The sequence below is a fragment of the Danio rerio genome, chromosome 15, assembly GCF_052040795.2.
Source record: "Danio rerio strain M-AB ecotype USA chromosome 15, GRCz13ab, whole genome shotgun sequence".
NCBI lineage: Eukaryota > Metazoa > Chordata > Actinopteri > Cypriniformes > Danionidae > Danio > Danio rerio.
The window spans coordinates 51,365,001-51,377,500 of NC_141035.1; the positions used below are offsets into that span (position 1 = coordinate 51,365,001).

General features: G+C 38.6%; 2 protein-coding genes across 4 annotated transcripts in view; one reads left to right on the forward strand and one right to left on the reverse strand.

Moving 5' to 3' along the window:
* The window catches only part of phox2a (paired like homeobox 2A), a 9,032-nt gene extending 7,886 nt beyond the window's left edge, over positions 1 to 1,146 (forward strand). The window contains 1 exon segment of the mRNA NM_207070.2: positions 1 to 1,146. This exon segment is cut by the window's left edge and continues 687 nt beyond it. The gene's annotated coding sequence lies outside the window, so the exon portion shown is untranslated.
* A 3,436-nt stretch (positions 1,147 to 4,582) lies between these two features.
* Positions 4,583 to 12,500, reverse strand: part of inppl1a (inositol polyphosphate phosphatase-like 1a) — a 51,731-nt gene continuing 43,813 nt past the window's right edge. The window contains exons 22-28 of one of the 3 annotated variants that reach the window (XM_087282450.1): positions 10,336 to 10,491; positions 10,000 to 10,081; positions 9,736 to 9,858; positions 8,702 to 9,183; positions 7,472 to 7,740; positions 6,958 to 7,097; positions 4,583 to 6,559 (exon numbers count right to left, since the gene is read on the reverse strand). In XM_087282450.1, the coding sequence (XP_087138576.1) occupies positions 6,466 to 6,559; positions 6,958 to 7,097; positions 7,472 to 7,740; positions 8,702 to 9,183; positions 9,736 to 9,858; positions 10,000 to 10,081; positions 10,336 to 10,491 (1,346 nt within the window). In that variant the 3' untranslated portion in view covers positions 4,583 to 6,465. 3 annotated transcript variants of the gene reach the window in all.

Consider the following 12,500-nt stretch of genomic DNA (forward strand, 5'->3'; position numbering starts at 1 on the left):
GAGCCTCAGCCCTATTCAAATATTTGCAGGAAAAAGTCGCGAGCCATAAAATAAAATTAAACAGAGCTCAGAACAAATTTCTGCGTAATCGGCTAGAGCGTTTTGTGCTTGAGTGCCACCAAGTGGTGTTTTAGTGTAACTTCAACAATGAACAAAAGCTGCAATCTCATTGGTTGGACAGTTTTTAAGTGTTTTTTTTAAATAAATGACAATTTTTTGTCTAGGGTTTTTTGCATTTGGTGTGCACGCTCACATTAGCGCTCTTCGTTTAGTCGTGAGGTGTTAAACGTCGACGATAATCATGCGATAATAATCATGGTGTGCACGAGTCTTAAGAGTTCACTTGTTCATCTGTTAATGCATTATTATTATTATCACACATCTTCTGGCAGACGTTCAGTTAGAAGCAGGTTAACTGTAGATATACTGCCATCCAAAGGCAGAGTGCAGTAGCTACACTTTGTGTCTTAAACGGACAGTTCACCCAAAAATGTGAACCATTGATTACTGTTGCAGGAAAAATAGCGTCTACATTTGGTAGATGTGAATTAAATGAGAAGTTTCAACTGTAAACAACATGATTTAATGCAGAAACAAACAAACATGATGGCCAGTTTCATCTTAATGGGGCATTAACTGATGATCCCAGATCAGCTCTTACTGTACGCTGATGTGCTTTACTTACTGTCCTGTCGGCACTTCTGTTCAGTGTGTGTGTGAGAGAGATGTTTGTGTGTTTGCATGAATGTGTAAGAGAGAAATTGTGAGTGATTGTGTGTGTTTGAGTGTGTAATGCTTGTTTCTGTGTGTATTTCTGTCTATAAGAGCGAGCGAGACGAGTGTGTTTGTGTTTATTTGTCTAAGTGTGTGTGTGTGACCCCAGAAATAAGCGTAGTTAAGCCACATGTAGTTAATTTATTAATGAAAAAAAAAAGAAAAAAACTAAACAAAAACTGTTGGGAAGGTCAGATGATTTTTTTAAGCTAGGCTTTTATTGAGAAATATTTTGTAAATATTAATATAAATACGATGTAGGTTTTTTTATGTTTTCTGGCTCCAGTGCACGCCATTGTGTTTCCTGAATGACCTGCTGTATATATTAATCAAAAAAAAAGTCACTGAATAAAGACACTGAGAATCAATAAAGAGCGTCATTTGTATTTCGTCATAAAATTATCTTAAGACATGCACAAATCATAAAATATTTTCACCTTTTTCTACTAAATTTATTTGAAATTTCAGACTTGACATGCATTTAATAAGTCAACAGGAAGGCAATAAAAGTCCTTAGTAAAAAAGGGGACTTTTATTATGACACTCAACAGGTGAACATCAGAGTACATTTATTTACATGGTCCTGATGGTATGTGAGTTATCAGGGGGCTCTTATTATGATAGCGTGTTTAGCAGGTACGTTTATTTTTCACAAGTTGATTGGAGTGTTATAATAAAAGTCCTCTTTTTTTGTTTTTATAAATGTATAAAATCACTACTGTCAATTAAATTCAACATTTTGACAACATGAATTTCAGTCCTTTAAAGTCCTCTACATTTTTAAACTAAATGCATTTGAAGCTTCAGATATGACACATTTAATAAGATTTTTTTAACATTAAATCACTGCCAATTAATTGAATAATTTTACAACATGAAGGCAATAAAAGTCCTCAGGTATATAAAAAAAAAAACAATCTGAGGACTATTATTGTGAAAGTCAACAGGTGAACGTCAGAGTACATTTAGTTACACGGTCCTCAAAGTATGTGAATTATTAAGGGACTTTTATTTTGATGGTGTGTTTTGCAGGTGCATTTTAGAGGACTTTTATTGTTAATCTGTTGATTGGATTTTTTCATCAGTTGATTGGAGTGTTATAATAAAAGTCCTTTAAATTTTTAAACTAAATGTATTTAAAACTTCAGATATGACTCGCATTTAATATGATAACTTTTTAATATAAAATCAATGCCAATAAAATTTAACAATTCCACAACATGAAGACAATAAAAGGCCTCAGGTATAAAAAAAAAACAATCTGAGGACTTTTATTATTACACTCAATGGGTGAACGTCAGAGTATATTTGTTTACATGGTCTACATGTGAATTATCAGGGGACTTTTATTATGATAGTTTGTTAAGCAGGTGCATTTAGAGGGCATTTATTTGTCACAAGTTAATTATAGGGTTATAATGAAAACCCTCTCATTTTTTTTCATCTGCCGCCCATAAAAAAAAGTCGAGATTTTTTGACCAGCTGGTTGGAGAGTTATAATAAAAGTCCTCAACTTTTTTAAAACATAAAATTACCACTGTCAGTTAAATTCAACAACTTGACATCAAGGCAACAGAAGTCCTCATGTAAAAAAAAAAAAAAAAAAAAACAGGACTGTGTTTTATTTTAACACACAACAGGTGAAAATTAGGTGACATTTATTTACACAGTTCTGATAGTATGACAGGGCACTTGTACTTGAGTTTTTTTTTACCTGCTGATCAGAGGCTAATAAAACCTGCTAAATGGGGTGTTATAATAAAGGGGAATTATCAGAGGACTCTTATTATGATAGTGTGTTTAGCAGGTGCAGTTCAAGTGTGCCGCAAGCCTGTGTTTGAGTGAAGGTTTCGGCCGTTAGATCGCCCTCTGGGGGCTGGCTGCAGTACAAATCATAAAGCCCGCCTCCTCTGTGTTAATGAAGGAGACTTGAGCCCAAATAAAAAAATTAATTTCACTTGCAATAAAATGTCCCGAAAGATGGTTCTGGTGGATTAAGGCACTGGTTATTGTGCTGAAATAGGTGCAGATCTTCATTTTTGTAAACAGTTTGTTTTTAGCAGTAATTTAATGCTGGGCGTGTCATCGTGATTGACAGCGGTGATTGACAGTTTCTCAAAGAAAATGAGTTCAGCAGTAAACTATAGTTTCCGACATACATGATCTGGTGGAACACTGTTTATTCGCTAATTTCAGGGCTTTTTTCGGGCTTTATTCTTTTGCTGATACACGCCTAACCACCCAGATAGCAAAACACAGTTCCGGCTGCCGGAGACTTACCCCTCAGAGCTCAGACTGACTACCTCTGCTGGACCTACTCCGGATGCCTGGACCCACTACCCGATTCCAGCCCGAGTCAATCGAGCCAGATGCGGCGGCCGAGCGAGCAGGCGCTGCCACATGCGAGCCGGAATCAGCCCGCGACGCCGCGAGTAAGTTATGCGCTGCGGCCTGGAGCTGGCGCGATTGAATATATAAAACCCTCATATTTGTTAACGTTATTACATCCATTTGTGTTGATATGACAGCAAACGCATGCTGAGCAGTTCGGGGGGCGTGGTTGATTTTACATAAAGCGTTTGATTGGAAGCTCGACTCCGCTCATTTTCGCGGCTCCTCCTCTGGCTCCATCAGACAATCCTTCTGCGCATGTCAAGGCTCCAATTCTTTTGTCTTTTGCGACAGTTTGTGCCCGTCAAGCAGGCGTTTTGCCCTCAAGGCGTTCAATGGGAAAAAGGGCTGTCGCGTCGTCCATATTTTTTACAGTCATTGGTGCAGTTTAGAGGACTTTCATTGTTTACCTGCTGATTAGAGAGTTAAAATAAAAGTCATCTTATTTTTTTTAACGTGCTGACCACAAGTCTAGAGTTTTTTTTACCAGCTGATTGGAGTGTTATAATAAAAGTCCTTTTTGATTTTTCTACTAATGATTGAAATAAATGTAATTGATACTTCAGATATGACACGCATTTAATAAGATAACTTTTAATATAAAACCACTGCCAATTAAATTTAAAAACTCGACAACATGAAGGCAATAAATGTCCTCAGGTATAAACAAAAACAAGCATTTCTTTTATTATGACACTCAAGAGGTGAACGTCACTACATTTAGTTTCACGGTCCTCAAAGTATGTCAGTTATCAGGGGACTCTTATTATGACTGTGTTTAGCTGGTGCAGTTTAGAGGACTTTTATTATTCACCTGCTGATTGGAGTTTAAAAAAGTCCTTTGATTTTCTACCAGCTGACTGGTGTTATAATAAAAGTCTTCTGATTTTTCCACCTGCTGATTGGTGCTGTAATAAAAGTCCTCTTAATTTTCACCTGCTGATTGGCGTTATAATAAAAACCCTTATAATTTTTGCCAGCTGATTGTTGTTATAATAAAAGTCCTCTGCTATTTCACCTGCTGATTGGAGTGTAAAAATAAAAGTCCCCTGAATTATACCTGCTAATTGAAGTGTAATAATAAAATAATAAAAATTTTTCACCAGCTGATTGTTTTAATAGATAATAGAAGTCCTCATTGTTTTGTTCACCTGCTGATCACGCTGTCACAATAAAAGTCCTCTAATGTTCGCCTGCTGACCAGAAACTAAAAGCCCTCTGATTTTTCACCTGCTGATAGTTTTATAATAAAAGCTTTTTCATTTTTTTACCTGCAAACCACACAATTATAAAAAGAGTCCTCTAATATTATGTATCTATTATAAAAAAAAAATTTTTTTTAAACATGAGACACACATTTAATAAGCATTTTATAAACATATAAAATCACTAATCAATTAAATTTGACAACATGAAGGCATGTTAGATTTTAGTTTTTATTAAACTGAAAATGAACAGAAAGCCATTAAACACAAATATTAACACAATAACAGATATTAATGTTCAGAGGATTATGATTATACGGAAATAAGGGAAGGGGGGAAAATGAATAAAGTTTAAACAACGATATTCTGCTGGAACATACGCATGCATTCGGGAGAAACACCCCATAATATTTATAACAATATTAAAGACACTGTTAAATAAAACAGATTATAAGTGAAACGAGGAAACAAACTCATCTGAAAATCTCAGAACTAAAACACAAATAAACATGAAGCTGCAGCGCCACCTGCTGACCACACATTGTCAAAATAAGAGTCCTCTGATTTTCACCCGCTGAACAGACTGAGTAATAAAATCATCAGATTAAAACAATCTAACACTCATCAAAAGGCGAATTATCAGAGGACTCTTATTATGACAGCTGTTATAGTTTTATTCGCTCCAATCAGCAGGTGAATAAAACTCCTCTGATATTTCGCCAGCTGACTGGAGAGTTAAAATAAAAGTCCACAAATAGTTTTACCTGCTGACCACATTATCATAATAAGAGTCCTCCAATTTTCACCTGCTGACCAGACAGTTTAATAAGTCCTTTTATTATGACAGGTGGACGCTAGAGGACTTTTATTTAGACACAGAGTCATGTAAATTATCAGAGAACACTGGTAAAAGTCCTCTGATTTTTAACAGCTGATTGGCATGTTATAATAAAACATATTTATTTGTTGATCACACACTGTCATAATAAGAGTCCTCTAATTGGAATTGTAAAAACCCTCAGATTTTTTTTTTTTTACCTGCAGTGTCATGAGTCGTAAAATCGCTGACTGATAAGCATGTCACAATAAAAGTCTTCTGATAGTCACTTGCAGTGTCATAATACGTCCTTTCTCGAGTTCACTATTGGCAGTCATAATAAAAATTCCTCTTTTATTGCTAACTGTGTTGTAATAAAAGTCCCGATTTTTTTTTTACCTTTGTCTTTAATCCTCTTAAATTCTCTGACTGATAAGCATGTCATAATAAAAGTCTCTTGAAGCATCATATTAAGAGTCCTTTCATATGAGTATCCTTTTAAAAGTCCTCATTTCCTGACTGAAGTGTTTATCATAACACAAGTCCTCTTATATTTGCAGTCATTAAAGTGTCATAATAAAAGTCCTCTTATATTTGCTGACTGATGAGTGTTGTAATAAAAGTCCTCAGCTTTTTCCACATGCAGTATCATAAAAGTACTTTTACATATTCACAAATGAGTGTATCATAATAAAAGTCCTTTTGTATTTGCTGACTGGTGTCTGCAAATAAAAGTCCTCAGGTTGTTTAACCAGCAGTTTCATAATAAAAATCCTTTCATATTCACTTATGAGAGTATCATAATAAAAGTCCTCTTTATTATCTGAATTAGGAGTGTTTGCCATATTTAAAGTCCTCTTATATTAACTGTGTGGCGGGTGTGTCATAATAAAAGTCTGATATTCGCCTGCCGACCAGACTGTAAATTAAAGTTTCCATACAAATTACACAACACAAAAACTCACAAAATACACACAAATCATCAGGGAACATCTTCAAGTCACAATGATTTGGCTTTTTTCCCTTTCCTTAGCATGCAGTTATTAATAGTTAACGCTTCAGTCACCTTTGGAGGTGAGGAATGTTCTATTGATGTCACTTCCTCCTGACGACAGGAAGCTGAGGGCAGGGCTGTAGTGAAACTGGTTTAAATAAAATGCTGAGCTATAAACGACCAACTTTATTACATCTGATTAAATTAAAACTGTTCTCAGGTCAGATTCACCAGTGCAATATTTGTCAGGAAGGCACAGCTGCTGAGGCCGGATCGTGATTGGCTCACTTCTGCTGCTGCTTCAGGCTGGCCAACAGGATCTTCTTGTGGGCGGGGTCACGAACCCCCGCCTCCTCCAAATCCTCCTCGGTGATGTCACTGCAGCAGAGAGATGTGATTGGATGAGCATATCAAGCACTGGATGAATACTTTAATCAACTATTGATGAGCGGATGAGAAAAGTAACAGGCATCATGTGACATTAATTATTCCTTATACATTATCCTTTATTATTGCATGAATAATGACTAACAAACACCAAAGATTACACTGAAAAATTGCTAAAATTTAATTTTTAACTTCATAGCACAATTTATTATATATAATATTAATTTAAAATACTTTTGTGGTGCATCTACACAATTTAAATTTGCTTTAAATATTATAATGTATGATAATGTTTATAATGCAATTTGATGTCTAAAGTTCGTTATGGTAATGGGAAAATAATTTCCATTGCATTTCTGTATATCTATAAGGTGTGTGTGAGTGTGTACCTGAGGAACTCCAGGTCATCCCAGCCGTTGTGCAGTAGTCCCTCCTCATAATGCTGAAGGCCGAGCTTCTGGAGCCACTCGCCGACACTGCAGTCCACTGACAGACTACTGCTGCTGCTCTCAGCACCCCACAGACCCCCCTAAACACACACACGTTATCAGAAACTCCACATCTATAATCCTCTTAGTCTATGCTGACATCATCTTCAGCAGCTCAAACACTCTAATGGCTAATGGACAGACGGCTGCTTCTCACTCAGGGCTGCTGAAGATGCTAATGAGATGAAGAGATGGGCACTAGTGGGCGGGGCTTTTCCCCTCTGATGACACGTACAAATGGAGAATGTCAATCAAAGTGTTTAATAAGTCTGATTAGAACAAACACAGTTAACTCATTTTTCCCATTAGAGGCTGGAGATATTCACACCCTGTTGAGTTCAAACCCTGCATAAACACAGGTTCTGCATAATAGCTCCCCTTTAATAGCATTGGTTCAGTATTGGTGTGTGTTCACCTCCTCCGGCAGGTCCTCAGCGATGCTCTCCTCCTGGATGGGATGTGAAGGGAAGCTCAGACCCCTCAGCTGTGGCCCTGTCGGCCCCTGTGAGGCCCCGCGCTCCCTGCCCGATGGATACTCCACCTCACTCAGGGTTTTGGCCATCTGGAGCACCGAACACGACTGATCATCCAGCGCTGAGGCGCCGCCCCCTCTACGGAAAGGGGCGGAGTTTGGACTCAACACAGGTGGAGACTCTATACAGAAGGCCACGCCTCCTCCTGGGGCTGGACGAAATGAGCAAAACACAGAGTCATATATCCTGATAACAGTATTTATTCAATCATTTGCCTTCAGCTTAATTCCTTTATTTATTAAGGGTTGCCACAGCAGAATGAACCGCCAACTATTTCAGCATATGTTTTACATAGCGGATGCCCTTCCAGCTGCAACCCAGTACCGGGAAACAGCCATAACCACTCATTTACACACACACTGATACATTACGGCCAATTTAGTTAATCAATTCCCCTATAGTGCATGTGTTTGGACTATTTATATAATATATATATATATATATATATATATATATATATATATATATATATATATATATATATATATACACACACACACACACACACACACACACACACACACACACACACACACACACAATATATTCAATCAGTTAATATTGACCACTCATAAGTGACTCTTCTTGACATTTTAAAGTATAAAAATAACATCGATATGACTGCATATTCGAGCATATAAACTAAAACTAAGACTAAAACTATTGGTGGAAACATTTTCGTTAATTAAAATAATTTTTTTTTTAAAAGATCACAATAATTGACAACTAAACTAAACGAAACTATCAACAATCACTGAAAAAGAACTGAAATTAAATAGCAAAACGATAACTGTGTTCAGAATAAACTGACGGAAAACCTGAGCTGTGGCTGTTTTGAGAATCACCAGTAGATGGCGCTTTTACACACACGAACACGTCAGATTATATACAGCAAAGACTAAACGCAAGACTACATACAGAAAATTCTTTGCTATACAAACTTAAACGCTCATTTCATCTTTTCGTCATTTGTAAACTATGTAAAGTTAACTAATTAAATGTAAACGATCTTTAACTACATGCAGGATCTTTAATATGAAGAATTTATTTTATTTGTTTACATTGCATTTGTAACATATAAAGTAAAATTTTTTTTTATCACAGAGCCCTACCTCCTCCTGGGGGTGGAGTCAAGCCGGGAGACACCAATGGTTTGGACGGCGGGGGGATTTTACCGTCAGCGAGATCTGAAAATACCCGCGGTTTCCCGAATGAGTTTTCTGACATCTCCAGAGCAGCCTTGGGCAGTGGCGGTGGAGGGAAATCCGGTGGGGGGCGGTTCAGCGAGCCAGTGTGGGGTACAATATTCCCATCATCCTCCGATGAGCCCTCTTCACTGATTGGTCGAACCGAGCGTCCAGATGTCTGCCAGCGGCCCTGGGCGGAGCTTCCACTGGGAGGTTTGCTCTTCCCCACACTGCCAGCAGGGGGAGCCGTCGTCTTATTGGCCAGCGGAGGGAGGGCGGAGCCTGGGAGTATATCAGAAGCCAGAGCAGCCGATTGGTTGGGGACGCCTTCTAGAATGTAGTAGGCGGGGTTATTGAAGCTGTTTTTGCATGTTGTGGCGTCGCTCTCAAATGGATCCTGCTTGCCTCTGTTGGAGAAACAAAGATTCGTTTCACTCAATAGTTATTAATAATTATTTAAACATCACTCAAATTATGTTTACGGTTGTTTGACAATTATTTTCCCTCATATCTCAGAACCCCGATGCCCTTTTACAAAACTCTAGACACACACAGCTCTAACGGCCCATTCACAGTGTAAAGGCTTTCCATTCACTTTGAATAGGTGACGTCAGGCGTTGCTGAACTGCATTGTGGATCTGTCGGCGCCGCTACAGTGGCGTTGCTCGCTGCAGAAGTTGGAACTTTCTCAACTTTTCAAGCGCCAACTGAAGCGTCAGCCAATCAGATCGCTGTATGCAAATACACCAGCTCAGACAGTAGTTGATTGCGGACTAATTTCATTGGCTGATGCTGCAATGATGATCGCGTCAGCCCCAACTTCAGACACGCCCACTGTCGAACATGACGCTGACACCCCGTGTGAATGCACCGTAAACTAACTTAACTTTTACACTCAACTCAGTATGGGTGTGTGTGTGTGTGTGTGTGTGTGTGTGTGTGTGTGTGTGTGTGTAGACCTGTTGTGCGTGTTCTCCTCTTTAGTGTGTGGGTGTCTGCTGGTGCTGCTCTTCTCTCCCTCCTCTGAGACTCTGCTGAGTTCTGCTGATCCGTGTTTCCTGCTGCTGCTGCTGCTGGTCGGTCTGCAGGAACAGAAGCATCACTGCGTTTAACTGCTTCACATTAACACTGCTAATAGGCATCTTTGGATGGAAACACTGCTACTGTGTGTGTGTGTGGGTGTATGTGTGTGTGTGTGTTTGTGTGTGTGTGTTTAGACTCACTTGACGTAATCATGTGATGTTCGAGGAGGAAGAGTTCTGCCCTTTGGGCCGCCCATGTCGTCTTTATCCACACTGATCCACTCTGAGGAGCACACACACATACACACACATACACACACACACACACACACACATACACACACACACACACACACACACATAAAGTTTATTATCAGCTTAAGGAAATTAAGTTTGATGATGTGTTTCCAACTGAAGATGAATATTGAGTAGGGGCGGGGTTTAACTGTTAAGCTCCGCCTTTTATCTGTGGCTCTCAGCACACACACAGTCGGTGTAATTAATGTGTGATTGAGTGTGTGTGTGTGTGTTTCTCACCATAGAGCCGTTCTCTGGTGCCCATGCGCTCTGATGGCACGCGGACCCTCATGGAGCCGCGGATGTTTCCGGTTTCCTCGCCGCGGTGAGAGAGATACGTGTGAAACTGCTGCGCTGTGCTGCCGATCATAGACTTCAGAGCCAGAACACACTCGCCTGCACACATACACACACACAAACCCAAACACAGAGAGAGAGAGACAGAAACCCACACAAACTTTGATGAAAAATCAGAGATCTATTTTATTTAAATAATCATTATTACCTATTTACTAAAATAAATTATCACAAAAGTGACACAATTACATTTTCATGCAGTTTCAAGCACATATTTAAGCATTAAAAATTCAAATTCACCTCCATTTCCCATAGAAACCCGGTACGTTACTCTAAGTGCCGCCACCAGATGGCGCTCCAGCAGTGTTGATAGAGTAGTTAAAGGGACAGTTCACCCAGAAGAGAAATTATCCTGCTAATTTACTCACCCACAGCTCATCCAATGTAGCTTTATTCCAGTGGAACATTAAAACTAGAACTACGAGGTGGTCATTTGGACTGGTTTTAGCTTTTGTAATTTATTTGTATTTTTTTATTGACCCATCATGCAACAGTGCACAAATACCCTGCTTTTACTAGAATACAGCTTAGAGGCAGCAGTGCGTTTAACAGTACTATTAAGATAAAGAAAAAACAACCAATAATTTAAATGAAATATTCTAACATCAGCTCCCTGAAATACATTTACTCTACATTTCCATATCCGCTTAGACCAGTGGTCACCAAACTTGTTCCTGGAGGGCCGGTGTCCTGCAGATTTTAGCTATAACCCTAATCAAACACACCTGAACAAGCTGATCAAGCTCTTACTAGGTATACTTGAATCATTCAGGCAGGTGTGCTGAGGCAAGCTGGAGCTAAACCCTGCAGGGACACCGGCCCTCCAGGACCGAGATTGGTGACCCCTGGCTTAGACCTATATGACGATGCTGTGGATTAAAGCTAGTCATATTATAAAAGATGTTCATTTTTTACACTGAGTGATCATTTCACTTTACAAGACGTCAGTGCGTCATCAGGAGCCACGGCTATTGATTGGGACTTGTTTGCATGTGTTTATTTTTATTCTAAAAAAACTTGCCACCATTCCACAGAGAACGGGTTCAATATTTTCTGTTATGTTTTACTGAAGAAAAAAGACAACTACACCTTGGATGACCCTGTGTGTGAGTACATTAACAGGAATCTTTCATTTTTGGGTGAACTATTTCTTTAACTAACCAGACTTTAACTTGTCAGACTTTAAAGTCTGACTACTTAAAGTCCGGTTAGGTAAAGTGTGGTTTGTTAAAGCCTGGTTAGTTTAAGTCTGTTTTTTGAGGGAACTATGCCCTCAAATCTGGCTAGTTAAATAGTTATAGTGGTTAGTTAAAGTCTGGTTATTGCAAGTCTAGTAAGTTTAAGTCTTTCTAGTGGTTAGTTAAAGTCTGGTTAGTTTAAGTCTGGTTTGCTAAAGCCTGGTTAGTTTAAGTCTGTTTATAGTCTGGTTTTTGGGAGAACTATCCCTTCAAAGTCTGGCTAGTAAAAGTCTGGTTAGTTGAAGTCTGGTTAGTGCAATTCTAGTAAGTTAAAGTGTGTCTAGTGGTTAGTTAAAGTCTGGTAGTTAAAGTCTGGTTAGTTTAAGTCTAGTATGTTTAAGTCTGTCTAGTTTTTGAGTGGAACTATACCTTCAAAGTCTGGCTAGTAAAGTCTGGTTAGTGCAAGTCGAGTAAATTTAAGTCTGTCAAGTGGTTAGTTAAAGTCTGGTTTGTTAAAGCCTGGTTAGTTTAAGTCTGGTTATAGTCTGGTTTTTAGAGGGAACTATCCCTTCAAAGTCTGGCTAGTTAAATCTGGCTAGTTAAAGTCTGGTTAGTGCAAGTCTAGTCAGTTTAAGTCTGTCTAGTGGTTAGTTAAAGTCTGGTTAGTTTAAGTCTGGTTTGTTAAAGCCTGGTTAGTTTAAGTCTGGTTATAGTCTTTTTTTGTGTAAACTATCCCTTTAAAGTCTGGCTAGTTAAAGTCTGGTTAGTGCAAGTCTAGTAAGTTTAAGTCTGTCTAGTGGTTAGTTAAAGTCTAGTTAGTTAAAGTCTAGTTAGTTTAAGCCTGGTTTGTTAAAGTCTGGTTAGTTTAAG